The sequence below is a fragment of the Zonotrichia leucophrys genome, chromosome 1 (assembly GCF_028769735.1).
Source record: "Zonotrichia leucophrys gambelii isolate GWCS_2022_RI chromosome 1, RI_Zleu_2.0, whole genome shotgun sequence".
Taxonomy (NCBI): domain Eukaryota; kingdom Metazoa; phylum Chordata; class Aves; order Passeriformes; family Passerellidae; genus Zonotrichia; species Zonotrichia leucophrys.
The window spans coordinates 100,165,569-100,184,151 of record NC_088169.1 but is presented as its reverse complement, the minus strand read 5'-3'; the positions used below and the strand labels follow the sequence as shown (position 1 = coordinate 100,184,151).

General features: G+C 36.2%; 1 protein-coding gene across 20 annotated transcripts in view; it reads right to left on the bottom strand.

Moving 5' to 3' along the window:
* ABI3BP (ABI family member 3 binding protein) overlaps window positions 1–18,583 on the bottom strand; it is a 173,591-nt gene that overhangs the window by 51,334 nt on the left and 103,674 nt on the right. For 13 of the 20 annotated variants that reach the window (XM_064725451.1, XM_064725461.1, XM_064725363.1 and 10 more), the window contains 14 exons: window positions 16,868–16,933; window positions 16,274–16,348; window positions 12,317–12,382; window positions 11,838–11,897; window positions 10,794–10,853; window positions 10,358–10,423; window positions 9,348–9,422; window positions 8,197–8,271; window positions 7,187–7,261; window positions 6,277–6,354; window positions 5,658–5,732; window positions 5,414–5,479; window positions 4,085–4,165; window positions 806–871 (listed from right to left, as the gene is read on the bottom strand). In XM_064725451.1, the coding sequence (XP_064581521.1) occupies window positions 806–871; window positions 4,085–4,165; window positions 5,414–5,479; window positions 5,658–5,732; window positions 6,277–6,354; window positions 7,187–7,261; window positions 8,197–8,271; window positions 9,348–9,422; window positions 10,358–10,423; window positions 10,794–10,853; window positions 11,838–11,897; window positions 12,317–12,382; window positions 16,274–16,348; window positions 16,868–16,933 (984 nt within the window). The remainder of the gene's footprint in view (window positions 1–805; window positions 872–4,084; window positions 4,166–5,413; window positions 5,480–5,657; window positions 5,733–6,276; window positions 6,355–7,186; window positions 7,262–8,196; window positions 8,272–9,347; window positions 9,423–10,357; window positions 10,424–10,793; window positions 10,854–11,837; window positions 11,898–12,316; window positions 12,383–16,273; window positions 16,349–16,867; window positions 16,934–18,583) is intronic. The other 7 variants (XM_064725385.1, XM_064725431.1, XM_064725421.1 and 4 more) reach the window with 6 other exon arrangements.

The following is an 18,583-nucleotide window of genomic DNA, read 5'->3' as shown; positions in this document are numbered from 1 at the left end:
ACCAAACTGATTCTATTTTATCAAATAATTTAAGTAAGGCTTCAAGATGTCCTTGTCCTGTGAAGTATCATACATGTACTCAGCTTCATCCAGGTTTTAACAACCAAAGCTAGACTGCTGAAAACACCTTGAAGCCCTTCCCAGAATACAACTTGCACAGCAAATGCAGACAGGGATTCAAATTTTCCTTTAAATTAGATAAAGCATTTCAGGGCTCACTGCAAAGGAGAGACCCTTGTTCTTTGTCTGCATAAAAAAAAGTATATATTAAACACATCACTTAACATATATTCCCATACTAAAAAAAGGCCATGTATTATTTTATCTAAACTGTGCTCCTCATTAAAAATAAAATCACTTGGTTTTTTTCCCCTTTAAACTGAGCACGAGTTTGGATGTATTAATTAAAAAAATGCAGTATTTTCCACACATTTAAGAAAATATCAAGCAATATGCCACAAAACTCCTTCTGTAGGAATTCTTTACTTGTTTGTAGTTTTAAATGTAATTTTAGATTATGTTATTTCTATCTTCCATAAAATCTTTATTGTTGCAATAATTCTTATTCTTTCTTCTTCTGATATAAGTGAAAATTTCATGTAAATACCGTTGAAGTGATATCATGTCTTTTAGAAGACATGTTAGAAACATGGAGAAATAATAAAGCACCAAGATCATACTTCCATTTGCTGGGTTTGGACCACACATGAATAAGCAAGAAGCCTCCAGGAAATGCTGTTTTCAACTGCACATAATATGAGACCAGTGAAAAGCAGAATGACTAAGGATGACTCATAATCATTACCCTCTGCAGTCTTTGGACGTTCATATGTGTAGGGACTCCTAGAAGTGCCTGACACTGGAATGGTTGCTGTTGGAATAAAGAGAATTTTCTTAAGAGAAATACAGGTGCATCTGTATCTGTTTTTTAACTGCTGGTACAGCTCAGCTGCTCTTGCTTCCCAACTCAAATCCACCTCTTCGAAACTCTTCAAATGGAAACACTGGGTGAATGATAAATTTACTGAAATTACCCAATGTGGCTTTTGCTGCTCATGGAAAATAAAAAGTGCATTTATGCTACAGGATCACACCGGGAGAGGAGCTCTCCAAAGCTTCACCTTCCTGTTTTACTGAATTTCTTTTATGTCTTTATGGCTGTAGACCACTGGAAAGAAAGAGCTCCAGAGAACTCCATTTTCTTTGGTAAATCTTTCTATTAATTTTCCTGTGTTTCTCCCATAGTGATACAAAGGATAGCTATGAAGGCTTCAGGTGTAAATAACACTAAAGTGCCAGAAAGCAAGGCTGAAGATCCCAGCAGATTATCTAGTGCTGCTGCACATTAGATCATCAAGTTAACAAGCTTCCCATCTCTATCTAGAGTACTTAATTGGGTTTGAAAGGAACAAACCCCAAACACCCTGAAAAATATAAAGAACTTTGAAGTCAAAACTGGTAGAACTGTTTGAATAGTAGCGTGACTTCACAAACAGAATCCATTTTCATTCCTAAACACATCTACAATCATTGAGTAATCTTTGTGGTTACCCTTTCAATTTTGCTTTGTTTACTCTGTTTTGACTCTCAGGCTCTGTCCCTCCCAAGAGATTTTAATTAGGAAAGAAAAAGTGATTGATAAATACTGTACGATGGGCCTCAGACTATATTTTTGGACATACTAACAGTGTGTTATGTTGTAATTCACAAGCATTTTAAGTCTCACAAGAAAACTTATTTAAAGGAAGTTACCTTAAAATTTTGAAATACAGTAATATCTGAGACCTAACAGTTCCAAAATTCTTTAGATAGAAAATCACATTCTTAATTTAAAAGTCTCTATTTCCCCACATGAAGGTTTATGGTGGTTTACCAGGGTGGGGGGTGTTTAAATTTAAAAGACTGATTTGTTTCAGATTTCTAAATTTTCCCTCTTTTCTTTATTGGCATTTTTTATATATTAGACATCTATTATATTTTATAATACTGCCACTATTTTAAGACAGCAAAATACTCCAAAATGTCTTCAGGACAAATAATTAGTGCATTTAAGTAAATATCCAGAGAAGTTGTGGAGTCTCGATCCCTGGAGATATTTTAAAACTTTTCTGTAAAGAAAGTGTGGCAATGTATCTGTGTACACAATAGAAAATTCATTATAATTTCCTTTCCTGAAAAATGGAGAGAGGTATTCATGCTAACAACAGGAAAAGTGAGGGTAATGGCTGCACATGATCACATCGGCAAGAAAACTTATTTTTTTCATGTGGGCAACAGATTCAGTTACCCAAATGCCAAGAAAGAGAATGAAACTGTGAACTTTCACTAGAATGTACAGTTTGTTAGCTGGAGAATCTGAAAATCATTTAAATGTTTGGGGTTTTTTAAATGAAGACTTTTTTCTCCACTGCCAAAAAAGACAAATACTTTACCAGAAACAGCACAAAAATAATATTAATAATGAGAGCCAAAATTAATTGCTTCACCCAAAGGCAGTTATTTGGCAGTAAGGGCAGTAAGTAATTGATTAAATATGAATTTGGCATATATTGTTCATTATTTTGATTTACTCTTAGGGAAAGGTGACAACCACTATCATGACACAAGTTTCTAATTTAAGCTGAACTTCCAGGTGATGCTGGAACACAGATGGGCTCCTGCTCTGTCACCATTTTGCCACCTACCCAAAAGCCAGCTTAGCCCCATGCACTACATATTTTATGGCTCAAATAATATTTTCTGACCAAGAATATCATTTGTCACATTAGAACACGTCCCAGTTTCACTACCTCCTTACAAGAGAATCATGAAAAGCTTCATCAAGATTAAAACGTGTTTCAGCATTCTACCTGATTGATTTGTGAGACCACTGCTGGGAAAGAAAAATCCAGAGGCGTGTGTACAAATATTTAAAAATATCACTTTTCTTCTTAGGCATATGGAAACTTGCTATAGAGACACTCAGTGTGGAAACACCAGGATAAAATCTTGATTTTGGCAGTCCCAGCAACAGCTTCCAAATGAGTTGCTTTTTGTTCTCAGCCAGAGGAAAAAAAGCAACTCATGCATGAATTGTGCATGAGTTGCTGAATATAAATCTGAGTCCTGCAAGTTGTTAAAAAAACAATAGGCAGGACTCAGATTTATGTTCAGACGTAGACATCTACAGCAGAGACAAAAGTAATGATTCTTGTAATACAATACTGGATTTCCTACACTTAAAATTATGCAGGAGCTATAATCAGCATAAAAAACTAATTACGCTCAGTATTCTGAGACAATTCCAAGTCATAGGTGCCATTCCTTGAATAAGCTTCATAGTGAAGAATTTGGCCTGAAGAGAGTTAATTTCTTTTTATGGGCAAAAAATAATTTGCAGGGAATCTGGAAAGAATTTAATAAAATCATCTGATCTCTTCCAGCATTGAGTAATATATTCTTACAATAAACAATTATGCAATTTCATGCTTTATAATTTCATTATAAACCATGTAACACTAGAAATATTTTTACAACTCTATTTACTTATTCTTCATGTCCAGAAAATGCCAGGTGTATTTTACTCTCTGCCATACATTATAAATGAAATTTAACACTGGTGTGAAGGTGTTATTTCATTTGGGATCATAAAATATGTCTTTACTGAATTCCAGAATAAAATTCCATTCTTACTTTCACAGTTTCATGTAAGTCTACATATGCTCTAATGATCACGGAATCAATCAAATCCTATGGTTCTATGCAAGATCTTATAACCATCAGCAAAACAGTAGAATTCGTGTTTTCTGGATCCTATGCTGAACTAAGTTGGAAAACTTGTTATTCCAAAATGAAAAGCAGGGAAACAATTTGCTTTGATATCTGGCTGCGTGAGTTGGTGACTTGGGATATAAAAGTTAAAAGGTTTTTTGCTTGGCTTCTGTTTTTGGGGGATCCAATACAAAAATATTATTCCTCAAAGAGGAATTCCTCACCTTTCTGATGATTAAGTGCTGAACTTCACATTCACACAGGAGAAATTAAAGCTAAAATGCATGACTTAAGTGATACACTATAACAAATGTTTGCTATGGAAATTAGTTACCAGGTTTAGTTCGTGGCTTTTTGGGTCTGGCAGATGGTCTAGGTTTAGACGCAGAAGTAGTGAGCTTTGCTTCTTTAGGAGCTGAAAGAAATATACTGGATTATAATTTTATGCTTTCCAGTGTATTACAAAAAAAATTAAATGAGGCAATGAATGGCTACTGGGAAAAAAAGCGAGTGGTAGAATCAGATATGCCAAGAAGGCTTCTCAAAAAATCTTCCTGAGAATTCACTAGTCAAGCAAGATTCCTGTTTGTCTTTCATTGTAAAAGTGAGTAATTGCATTTAAATATGCAGTTGAAGCTTGCAATCACATCTGAATGCTCCTCTTATTAAGTTAGCAAATTAATTTTGCAAGACACCTAAGAGATAAAATAATAATGTTTTTTTATAATTTTGAATTCCAGGTCAATTTGAAGCCATAAGAAGACATATATAAAAAAATATACAGAAATGTCCTCATTTTTTGGCACGGTAAATAAATTACTGGCAAACAGCTGAAAGAACATGTAATCAAAAAAAATTGAACTACTTCATAGCTGCAGCCATTGAATTCTGCTAATGGAATAGAAGTAGCTAATGTAAGTTGAGTAATATAAGTAGAATTACTTATCATGTAAATGCATGTATCATGTAAATGGTAAAAATTAAGAACAATGAGTCCGAGAAACCTTTTTCCCACCAAACATGCATGGGTTGAAACTGTAATTAGTTAATCTGCCTCTTAGTCTGATTCCAGACAAGGTGTAAACTCAGTTTCAGGCAGAGGTAAGTAACTTTGTACATTTTAAAATGCAGTGCTATGAGATTGCTTTCCAATAAAATGTTTCATAGCAATTGATGCACTGAAAAATGTTCGATGTCTACAAAAAGAGCAGAGAGGAGTGGGCCACGAAGTGACTGAGAGATGTTTTTCAAGCCAAAATGACATTCAGAAGGATTCATAAAGCAGTGGAAATAACAAGTTAACCTGGTACCATAGGAATCCTTCACTGAGAGTTCTGGGATTAACATCCACAACACTACCTTTACACTTGGCAGTTCAATTGTATTTCCAATGAGTTTTCTGAATAAAGAGTGTTGGCTTAGAAAAGCTCTCAGCAAAATGGAAGACAAAAATTTTTACTGTACCATGGAACTAGCAAAACTGCGTGAAAAAAATGGTTTCTTTTTCTCCTAAGTTTAGAAAAACATTTCTAAATGCTTATCTCCTAACTTTCTTCTTTCAGAGAAATAGATTAAATACAGTGAAAGCTATGAGCTAAAGTAACAGAGTACAAAGTGGCTTGGACTGCAAAGAGTGACTAGCAGCTACAGAAACATTTATTACCTAGAGTAGCTTTTGGTCGTTTAACAGTCTCAGAAGTTTTAGGGTCCAAAAGTGGTGGTTTAGGGGCTAGAAAAGAAAAATTCAAGTGTAATCAAACCAATCATAACCAAATTGAGATGGATGAGTTAGTCAGGATGTCCATGTATTGCATAGCTCCTGTCCTTTTTAGGAAGTTTTCCTTAAGATATTTTTAGAGAATATATCTCTCTGCAAACCAACTTATGAAAATGATGTGCACAATTACCAGGTTTCACATGTTGTACTTCTGGGGTAGCAGATGGTTTCGGTTTAGAAGGAATAAGTGGTATTTCTTTTGGAGCTGAAAAAAAGAGCTCAGTTTGCAATGAAAAATTGTTTAACAAGCATTTCCCACAACAAACAGCACATGTCACATGTTTATATTGAAGACAACTTAGTATGGAATGTCAAAGCCAGCTGATGAAATCAGATTTTGAAGTGTGGAATGGAGATGATACTGAAATGCTGTACGTTGATCAGAAATAAGATTCTGTGAGCCCAAAAGAGATAAAATTTCCATTTTGAAAGCTTTATATATCAGAGACAATCAGCACATGCGTGTGCATTGGGAGTAAAAGAGACAGAACACTAATAAAATGATGATGGTGTTTTATCATGCAAGAGACGAGTTTCATTTCTCTGAGACAGTAAATCCACCCAAAAGCTTGTTCTCATACACAGGTATATCAAGAGAAATCAATATAACAATGATGGAAGAGCAAGATTCTCTAACTAGGAAGAAGAGTGGTTATGCATGTGAAATGATACGTGGAAGGAATGCATTCATATGGGATGGAGTGCTCAAAACAAACACAGAGTTTTTCACTGGGAGAAAACAACATTACCTAATGTTACCCTTGGCCATTGAAAAGGACGGGAAGTTTTAGGTGTGAAAGATTCCAGAATGGATTCACTTGTCGCTGCTGGAAGAAATTATGACAGTCATAGGAGAGCAAAGAGCTAATGGAAGAAACTCTTCCTTCATGAACAAAAATAAATTTTTTTTAACAAGAACAACAAATATTTCACTAATGTTTGGACATTTATCACTTTAGTATGCATTAGGGAGAAATTCAGAACTGCACAGAGCTTCAGTGACTATAAATCAGCACATCTGTGATGCACAAAATTTCTGGATATTTATTTCCTTTCACTGCAACTGGTCTGGATCTCAACCACTGCCAAGTAAGATTTTAAGTAGAGCTCTTGAACATTTTGAGTTTTGGTCCAATACTTAAGGGAGCTGGTACAGTGTACAATGTAGATATCTAATGAAGAGGACATGTTGAACAATCAATTAGTCACACATTAAAACATATAAAATTTGGAACAGAAACCTAACAACAGATCCAGCTGTGGTTTCAGTCCAAAACCACTGAATGTCTGTAACTGTTAACCAATTTCACGCTGTTAAGGATGCACTAATGTTAATGTTTTTACTGATGCTACAACAATAAAATGCAACCCACAGTTCACATCACAATGTTTTCATCAGAACTGGTCTACAAATTGTTTTCTCAATTTTCTATGTGCCACATTTTTTAACATACTGAATCATGTGACTGTGAGTTCCCATATGCATTATTACTATGAGAAAACACCAAGTTCAACCATTAGCAGCAACACAAATTTGAAATCAGCTCTTAGGGGCTAATCCAAATGTCCACTGAAAATAACAGCAGTGTATTAATTTCACTCGAGTTTTAGAGCATGGTTTGAGCTGCTGGATTAAGAACTAGGTAGAGATTATTGTACCTGGTCCAGCTTCTGCTATTTCAGGCTTACTAGGTGCCACAGGACTTGAAAGAAGAGGCTGAATATCACTGAAAACTATAAAAAAAACCACGTCATGTTAGCTGTGATTATTAATTCTAAACACAGCTTTTTTTGATCATAGAAAAACAACCAAAAACTGTGATATGTTACGGCACATCTAATTTGCACTTCACCATAAGCACACCTTACCTCAGGAATTGAGCAGTATTGGATAAGAGTGTGAGCTGAAGGAAGTGCTTAAAAGTGAGAATTAAAACTAAATTGTCAGCCAACCAAAGCTAACATTGCTTTGCATCACATGGTCCACACAGCTTAAAGTGAACCAGAAAACACAAAGATAAAAACTTCTAATACCACCATCATAAAGTACTCAATCCCCCACCCCAAAAACTATAACAACTAAAAAACACTGCAAGTTTATTTCCAGGAAGAAAAGCACCTGCCTTAGTTCTCTTCAGCACTTTGTTTTGTGTCAATATTTTTAGTGAATTTTAATGTCATATAATCTGTCATACACACATGAAAAACGAGATGAAGTTTAAAAAATTGTTAAAAAGCAAAAACATAGTAAGAAAGGAGCTTCCTATGCTGGCAACACAATATTTAGTATAAAAACGTGTTCTAACTGAGCATATAACAATTAGGCTTGTAAGAAAACAACAAGTAATTTAAGAATTCTTATTAAGATTTAGTCAGTAGCAGTATTAAACCTAGTTTAGTAGTATTAAACCAGGTTTACTTCATGTAAGGATATCTCACAAATAGCCCTAGAAGCTTTTGGAGAAATGGATGTGAGATCAGAAACACACCAGGTGAGTTTCTCAGCAGAAAATGCAAGCTGTCATGAAAAAAGGATGTTTTCAATGATCATGACTCACACAGAAGACAGAATGGAAGATAATGAAAATACCTAGGATTAATAACATTTCAGAAATGGCTGTCCAAACACCAAAAGGGGTTTAACTGAAAAGCTAATGCATTACTATTACCCGCAGTTGTTGTTAGCACATGAGGTGTTCTGGAAAATGGAGGCATAGGTTTTTCCAGGTCAGCTGAACTTGTAACTGTGGAAAAATGTAAATATCCCTGAGACAGGTGCATATTGATGCAGACACAGCAAGGGGGGCAAAAATCAGAAAAAAGAAAGATTGCTTTACATTGCTTTGTAAGATGATACACCACTATAACAAAGTTTCATATATTTCCAACTTCAAAAGAAAGTCACAAAACTTCAACGTTTTGAAGGTGTCACATGCACCTAATAGACACATCCTGACAGGAACTGCAGTCCCCCTAAAAGCAGATTTAATAACAGGAGTCAATTGATCTGTACCCACGTAACACGAAAAACCTGTACTTTTGACTTCACCTGCACCCATGGAAAGAGACCTATGTACTTTAAATGCATGCAAATATGAACTTGTAGAACCAGGTATTTCTATTGTCAAAACTTAACATGTTTCAACATAACAAAAGCCAGTATTTTGACTAATGGGTTTTAACATACTACACATTGTGTAGTTTGTCATTTGTGGTATTTTACCTAATTGACATAATACAAATGAAAAAAGCTTCTGTGACAGATAGAAGAGACAGGCTGAGGCAGAAAATCTAACAGAAAACTGTTGAAATATTGACTGCCAGGTTTAGGATCATTTTCCTGCTTATCTCTTGCACATTCCAGCTTTGTAATGAATACAAATATGTTCTTGAATACCTATGACCCCAGCAATAAAAGTTTCAAGGTGCAATAGAAACATAACCTGAAAAAAAGTCTAATGAATAGAGAAAACTGCAAAATAATGTGTATGATATGGCTGACAGAAAATCCCCCATGGTGAAATGCCCCAGTCAAGATCATATCTTTATAACTGATAATGAATCCATCTAGCTATTGGTCCTATTGGTCCTAATCTATTCAACAGCTTAAAACCATACAAAAAATATTAATTCCTCTGGTTTCATTTGTATCTGATTCTGATACACCACAAAATATCATCATGTAATTATAGAGCCTATCAGACACTGCAACCAAAATTCTGTTTCAGACACCAAGCAATCAGAGCAAACAGCTGTAACTGTAATATCCTTGATGCAAAACCAAACACTAAGCAATGGAAGTACCATAAATACAATTTACCAGTCTCTGTTTTTGGTATTTCTGCAGATGCAGAAGTTTGGGACAGGAAACTAATATGATTAGAGTCCAGTGAAGCTGGAAAAAGAAAACCAAAACAAAACATTTTTTGGCATCATCTAAACATTTACACTGAACAGGTTTCAAGACATGACTAACAAACTAGGGATTCGGGAAAGGAAAACATCTCAAATGAACATGCCATGGATTTCCTAATGTAAATGTGTGAAAATGCACTGATGATGAAAATGATGAAGAAGCTGCTAGAAGAAATATGAAGAAGAGATCACATTACAAGAGAAGTGGAATTGCCATAGCCAAAGCCGGAATTAAATGTGGTTTTGCACATATGGCCCCTTTTATCTGCACACTAAGCTTTACCAAAATCTAGGCCCAAGAGAAGGAGCAAGTTGGCTAAAAACACAACAAAATCTCTTGGGATAATTCTCTTCTTGCATCGCTACAAGAGCTGCAATAAATATTACTGCCACAGACAGCTGGTGTCTCTAACCGTGAAGAAACATCCTATGATTCACTAAATACTGAAATGAGGTTTTGGTCTTAAAATCCTAACATGGCCTCAAAAGCAGCAGCAGAGCAAAGCATTCCCAGTTCCAGGTGATGGCAATGGAAAGGTGGGTCCTCTTGTGCCAGCCCAGCTGGGTTTGCCTCTTAGGAACGCTGTAGTGTTTGAATGCATCAGGGAAAGCAAGACCCACCACCCAAACACAAAGAAGCAGGGGATGGAGCTGAGGGCCAGTGGCAGCAATGTGGTCTCTCTGCAGAATGTCACATGCTTCCTGCAGAAAATGCTCATGGGCCATGGAGAAAGCGTGGGATCAAACAAGAGAATTGCAGAAACGCTGTGGCCAGTGCTTCGGCAAGCCAAGCTGCACCAAGACTCCATCCTGTCCATGGCAGATGACAAAGGATGCCAGGTGGTTTGGGGTGGGAGGTGTGATGGGCAGTGAAAGAGATGGCAGACAATGGGAAAGGAGGCTGTTACTAGTTACCCATCACAGTTGCTTGAGTTGTCAGAGAGGAAGGAGTGGTGGACTTCGGCCTCGGTCTTCGAGCAGCTATGATCAAACACAGAAACTGCCTTCAGCTCCTCTCACAGGCTGCTGTCACACAGGTCACATCAAGACAGAGCTACAAAGAAGGGGATGTGGCCCTGCTTGGGCCAGGCTGCCATGTCACAGCTTCACTGCCCATGGTGGTGGCACAATGCTGCCCTTCCCTGGCACTGGCAGCCAAGGCATGACAGCAAATCTAGAAATGGCTCCCCAGAACATTTACAGGTAGAATGATTTTTAGTGAGGAGCCATAAAGGTCCAGCCACGTCACTGTCCCACTCTTTGGGCCAGCAGCACATCTGCACAGGCTCATCACTGCAGAGAAGAGCATGGCCAAAGGAAGCAGTGCAGGAGGGAATTGCTGGCTATTTACCCTTCCTTGTGGTTTCCCGTGGAGCAGACGGGGTCCATTCCAGGTCTGGTCTCTTGGTTGCTATGGTCAGACACAGAAATGATCTTGAGATGTGCACTCAGCCTTGTGCCAGCAGTACAACACCCTAAATGTCTGTATTTAGGGCCACATGTACCCTTTCCTGGTAGCACCCTGTGACTCAAACCCACAATCAAATGTCTTGCTGTGTTTACAACCAACACAATACTCCCTGAGCCTCAGTGGCTAAATGGTTCTACATCAGCAGAAAAATGCCAAATATCCAATTCACCAACCCACTCCTTATACATCCTTGGAAGATTCAAAACCAGCAGGAAATACAGACAGAGCATGAGCCAAGACTCATCTTAGAATTCAAAATTCAGGATGACAAGTGCTGGGTATCTCTCCAATGCAAGCAGCTGGAAATGCTAATTACTAATTTTTCTAGCATGAAGAAATAAACTGCACATTGTGCTATCAATATTCAGTCATAAATCCAACCTTTCTGAAAAGTTCAATAATTTATGCAAGTCTTTTCTTACTGTTTTCACTATTGGTTTTTACACAGAATATATAAGTTCTCATCCTTTCCATGAAAGGTGTTGCAATTCCCTGTGAAATATAATTCCTTTTTCCTTACAGTTAGTCTATAAGCCATCGATTAACATGCCTATTCATCAAGCTTGAACTTTAGTCCTCATTCAAAAAGATAAAAAATGTTCTGTATGCTAACAAATCCACATTAGTAAGAAGACACAAAATTATGTTTCTGCCATATTGGAATATTTCATTCTAAAAAGAATTTTCAAAATAACTCTGCATATAAAGTCACACAGGAATTCTGTGACAAATTCTTTTTGTCACTGGTCCATTCAAAACTGACTTTTCAAGTGATGGAAAAAAAAATGTTCAAACATCATAACCATGTCATTAGTATGGCAAGTGTTCTAAAGTGCATTAACAAACCACAGATATTGCTCAAAGCAAGTGAAAATTATGTGAAATGACATCAAGAAAAAAGAAAAAATTAAAATATATTTTTACCCTCCACTGTTGCTTGGCTTGCAAGGTAAGGAGAAGATTTCAGCTTTGGTCTCTTAGTAACTAAGATTAAATCAGAAAACTTTTAGAAATAGTGACTAATTTCTTTTTTTAAATATGAGTCAGTATAGGACTGTGTGATTAAAGTCCATATTACATTCAGCTTTTTTACATAACTATTTGCATTCATTAAAAGGTTATTCCACTTCAAAATCTGGAGGGCTTAGTTGAGTTAGTGTTGTATACAGACAGTTACTCTTTTAGCGAACTAAGCCTATAGAGATGAAAATGAGGAAGAGCAGTTGAGAAGCTTAATAATGAAGTATCTCATCATTTACATAAACGATTGATGACCTTGCTGAAATGTTTGGCATTGCCACTATCAGCAAAAGAACTGAAATGTTTGGACTAAATTTTAAAGTACAGCTTTTCTTATTTAAGTATTGTGAAATGATAGAAATTAGGATGGAATCACTGTTTACCCATCACTGTCCTCGTGGTTTTCAGGAAAGGAAAAGATGTGGGCTCCAGAACTGGTCTCGGGAGAGCTAAGGTTAGAGATGGAAACTGTCTTGAGATGTTATGGCAGTCTCTCAATGCATATGAAAGCATTACTTCAATCACATCCAAATAAGTCAATATTTAAGTTGTGGTTTCTCACGTGTGCTCTTTCTACCAATAAATCCTACACCAGTTCATAGTCCCTTGATATTACCACAAATCCCCAACACTAGCTAAACACCGCTCCTATTGCACAATAGTGGCAGTCATGATGCTCCAGAGCTGCTTTTAACTGCAGTAAATGACACATTCCAAAATTCTTTTTCAGGCATCAAATATTTTCCAACTATAAATTGCAAACTAGTCAATGAATATATACCAGTACTTTTGTTTGCCTCAAAAATACTGCCCACCTTAAATTTAATCTGAAAAACTATTAACTAGCTCTGATTATTATATACTTCACCACACTTAAAAATGAACTTTGGCCTAAACTAATATATGCCTTAAAAAAAAAAAAAAAAGAGAAACAATAGGTTCTCCACTGAAAAATGCATAAGGGTAAACTTAATAAGTATTTCCATCATGAGTTGGGCGCCCTCATAGAAGAAAACCAACTTGTGCTTTCTTAACCAAAATCCATAAGAATCTCTAGTAGAACAGCTTGATTAATTTACAAGTTTTCATTCTGAACAGGTATGAAGTACTATGAAGTACTTTAAACAAACAGAATTTCATATAGACACTGGAAGACAAGGATAAGTTACAAGAAGAGTCACATTTACCACACAGTAATTAGTGAACAGATATGGAAATGACAACAGTGAAAGCAAAGATCACAATAAAAAATCCCTTCTCTTGTTTAAGAATGTATTATTGAAAGGGAAAAATGTTTCTCATACAAGCAAACAACAAATTCCTAACACAAACAGATGATAATCAAACAGTTTATCTCAGAAAATGGAATCAGATTTTGGACACTGTCACAACACTTGCAAGAACACAGTACAGAAAAAGTAGAAGAGCACAAATCTGATGGACCAACAAAGAGAACATTTCAAACAAGGAGCTCTCATTCTGAAAATTCTGTTAGACTCCTCCAGTCTCAGCAAATAAAATCTTTCAAAAATGCATCAAAAGTTTGTAGGGTAAATTGACCGGGGAGTGGATTGAAAGTTTCAGAAATTTGTCCCTTTTCATCTGACTACATCTCTGTGGCACAGGGTTACTTACTGTCCTCCATCTTAATTTTGTTGCTGAAAAATGGAAATAATAAGAGCTTCACAAGTACATTTTCTGAATATCTTCTCCTTGTCTACCACTGGTTTAAAGAAGTGTTTAGCATAACTGTTATGATGGCAAATATAAAAGGAAGTACCTACTTGTTAGTAGGTACTACAGGGGGATACTATAGAACGTACAGGGAGATACTATAGAACATTTACAAATATCTATAGAGATCTGCAGTAGAAGACAAGGTTCAGAGTATACCAGGAGAAAAAAGGAGAGTTCCTGTGTTCAGCATTAAATTTGTCCTATAGAGGAAGAAAATATGAAAGAAATTGACTGGATCATTTAGACACATGCGGAAAGCTGACAAATCTTTATCTCCCCAAATAAAGGGGTTTTTCTCCCCATAGATGTAGCTAGACTATCAAGTCTCAAGCTGTTTAAAAAAGCCCCTAACCCTGAACTTGGGTTTGCAATGCTCACTGTACTACCTTTAATCTCCCTAAAATGATTTTTGTTGTAGCTGGAGAGTCCTCCTTAATGAGAAATATAGTTGAATATTCTGTGTAACTTCAGGATTTACAACTTGAACAACCATTAAGTTGTTTTAGAACCACAACTGAACATGAACAGTATTTACAGAAGATACATCCACAAAAAAAATTTCCTGCACATGTCACTCTCTGCCCCCAGCATTGTAATTGATCAGGACAATGTCTTAAATACCAATAATCATGGAAATAGACTTTGGTAATGACAAAGTAATTAGAAAATAAAAAAGAGTATGACTTGAAGCAATACCATATCTATCTGTATCAAGATACACTGTATATAGTAGAGAAATTAAAGTTTGGTTACAAGCCCTATAGTATCACATGGTAAAGTTTTATGTCATTCAATAATACATAACTGGCCAGTGTCAATCATGGCTAACACTACCAATTAGTACTATAAAAGTGAACTCAGAATTTGGGAAGAAGACCATAATCCAGTATTTTAAACATCATAGATATTGCCTTAAACAAAAATAGGCAATCCAGAATTTTTATCTTGCAGTTGTTCTAATCCCTAAAGGAAAGTAAATCAACATTTCTCCAAAAGCACCCTGGGAACCCTTCTGATAATTCAAGAGCACTCAGTTTGCAAGAAATGTCAATACCAGACTGAGCTGATGGTATTTCCGTGACTCCAGATGCTTTAGATGGGAATTGAGAAACTGTCTGTGTTTCATTAAGAGCTGCACAGAAAATCTGGATTTAAAGTGCTGAGGAATCTGACTGTTGCTGGGATAGCAAACACACAAGCTGTGTTGCTCAGGATGATGTCACTGCAAGCACAAGCAAGATACTGGACACTTGAAAGTCCTTTCTGTGTTATGTGAATTAGGAGAAAGACGTGTCCCAATATGGTGACAAGAAGATCCAGTATCTGATGCTAGACAGAACTCCTAAGAAACCTCTTCAACACTTTCTGGAGTTTTAATTACACCAACACAAGGAAGAAATTCATACAAATGGCTGAAAAAGATCAGTTTTTTTGCACCTTGTACCAAAAATGCTTTCTAGCTGCTGATCAAGAAGTGAAGATACAAAACTGTCCTTTAACAGGCTGGTCATTTGGACTTAGAAGAAAATGTGTTCACAGCAGAAAAAAGGCAGAAAGTGGCAATGAGATGAAAATTAAACCTAACTACTTTTTGCTGCAAGGGGGCTTAGGAAACAACTTGAAATAGACTTTGGAGGAAACTGTCATTATTGAATGGAAATTAAATATTTCTTCTTTAACAAAACAGAATCTTGAGCACTGATAAAACTGCATTTGTTCAGTGCTCCATTTTGTAAGGTATTGATAAATTAGCCTATTTTATGAATTGAGGAAGTAGAAGGAGCCTGAAGAATAAATGCTGATAAGGAAGAACAGGAAAACTATATAGATTATTACATACTATTAGGTGTAATTAGTTTAAATGTCAATAAAATACTATTAATCCACCAGTTCAATTTCACTGGGATCTGGTATAACAGGTTTCAAGGGTGTTTGGAAGCATCAGATCTACTATGGAAGTGTCTGGTCAAGAGCAATTTGTTGCCAATGTTTTCTTTAATGACAGTGTTGTGCCTTTTATTTGCAAAGTTGTACTCAAGCAATACAGCAATACACTTGAAATTGCAGATTTTTATTTCTGTTAGTCTTGTGTCTATGCAGTCTCCCTTTCTCGCAGCCAAATGTCTAACTTAATCACTGATTTAAATATATTCAAGTTAAAGCATTTTAGAGTCTATTCTCCACCATTTTGAACTTTCTATGTTCATTGCTATTGTTCCTGCCATTTCTAAGGGCTTACTCAACAGTTCCAACTTAGAATGGTTTCGTTCAGGGATTTATACAAAACTTATATTACCTTTCACTGTACTCCTCTGCAGCATTGCAACTTAGAAAAAAAACTCTATGTAATAAGACATGCCTATTACACCAAACACAGCAATACAGACTTGTAAATATACCAGGAATATAAGCCAAAATCAGACAAAAATATTTACTATTACATGCAAAATTTCCTAAATTAGTCTGGTATTTGAGAGAGCAACTTAATTACAACAGTTATGAAGCTATTTTGAGTAATATTAAACTTAAATAACAATATACAAATTTTTTTATTAAAATCTCTGGGGCAATTTCTATTTAAAATCACATTTTTCAAGTATTACCAGGTATAGCTGATGGTATTTCTTGGATGCCTGACATTTCAGGTCTTGAAGAAATGTTCTGATTGTCATCAAAAGCTGAAAGAAAATCTGGAGTTAAAATTAGAACTGGCTTCAGATCCACAGTATTTGGCCATCAGCTGTTGGGCAGCTCAAGACAACATTGATGTGAGATCAAGCAAGGTGACAGCAGCTGTAAAGATCAACTGAGAAATGAGGTGTTACATGAACACTGAAGCTGGTGTGAAATGAAGGAGAGTCAATTCCAGTAGCTCATGTGAGGCAATCTTCTTCTCACTGGCCTCTTTTTTAAAGCACTTATTCTTTGAAAGAAAGCTGCAGCTGCCAGAAGAAACCTAGAGGCAACATAAGCTAGCAGAGGTCTATTTGTGGATTGCTGCTCAGTCACTGTGGGGAATTATTTTCCAGCTTAGACTGCACAGAAATGGCTGAGTGGAGCAGGGGTGGGGTGTGGGGAGAAAGCCCAGCATCAAGCAGTCTTTGGAGCAACGTGTCTGAATGAAGCTTGGCACTCTCCACAGCTGCTGGAAGGGATGGCAAGCAATGGAAAAGCTAATGGAATTATAAGCTATTTACCCATCACACTCCCTCTGGTTTCCATGGAGGGATGAGAAGTGATCTTCAGGCCTGATTCCTGCGTAGCTAAGATCAAATATGAAAATAATCTTGAAACAGTAAGTGAAGTCAGCCTTTAGATAAGGTGATCTTCAGCCCTTAGCAGGTCCAAGGGACATATATTTATTTTATGATTCTTGTGTGCACACTTCTAATTAATATTTGTGGTAGCCTACTACATTTTTGTCTCATGGGGTAATTTCTTTTTTGGATACATAATATCTAATTTTAGGCATTAGCTATGAGGCCAACTGTCTGCATCTGATTTTAAAATTCTATCCAATAGCAACAGCTGACAGTAAACCCCTTCTCCTCTACACTTTAGTTTGGATGAGCCAGAAAAATCTTTTAACTAAGGAGTTGCAAATTCCCAATGTGATTTTGATACAGCATGCACAAAATTTTGACACAGGTGGTATCAAGACATTTTCTCACAAATTCATATTTTGGCCAAGAATCAGATTTTCCCTGCAACTGCCACAAAGCTACAAATCCTGCTTTGATAGAAGCAGGATTTTTGAGACAGACCATCTTCACCAGATAATAGCTTAAAAATATTTTTAGGCTTTTCTGACAATGTATTAATAAAAACCCAAAAATAAAAAAAGAACAAAAACTAAAACCCAACAACAACCACCAAACAAAACAAACAACAATAACAACAAAACAAACTAACTAATAAAAACACCAAAAAAACCCAAAAAACCCCAACAAACCCAGATTCTATCAGCCCCTAAGACCACCATTTCCATTAGAGAAATTATGGAGCCTAGAGCATGAAAAAAACATTTCTATGAGTGGTATTATATGAAAAAATAAAGAGTGGGTACTCTTAATGTTAAGAACACTCATGATTTACTAGAGTGTAAGGCCAAGTAATAAGTAAGCAGCCCAGTTCTTTGAATCAAGAGAGAAGGTGGTGGTAACTTGGTGAGAACAATACTGAAGGCAACAGCAAAGTCATGCCTCATAAACTGCTAAAAGTTTTCTGTCTACTGAAGATAGAAATGACCTTGGATAGATAGAGTTCTCAGCTTCAAAAGAAAACAAAGGTCTTGTGTTCATGCAGAGGCAAGATAACTGTCAGCACCACCCACTGAGTATTAGTACAGCTGCATCATGTTTGTGTTCAGTGTGAATTCTGCAACACATAAAAGCTTTTCTAAATTTATCTGTGAAGGGAAGCTAAAAGAACACTGATCAAACTGTAGCCAAATAAGACCAGAAAAAACACAATAGTGTATGCATTTTGTGATTAGCTAATCTTCAGACGATGAACTACGTCAATGCTCAATTACCCAATTCCATTTGATTGGTCCCCAGAAAGAGAGTGATGTTTGATACACTGATGTAATAAATGTCACTTGTTAAATCATGCTAGAAGGAACAGGAGCAAGGATGAGAACCTCCCAGCAACATTCTACTATTTTTTATTACTATATGCTGGGAAAATCTCATGCTCAAATACAAATGCATAAATTGTGACTAAAAATCTTTATTCTTCATGAATAAATTGAGGGAAATAATAAATTATTAGCAGAAGTACCTGTAGAAATAGCTTTTAAGACCAAAATTGTGTACTGGAGCAGCCTTTTAAATATCAGAGACTACTTCAAAAAGTTGTGAACAGGAAACCAAAGACCAACCAATGAATCTCTTTAAATGTGTCTAGCAGGT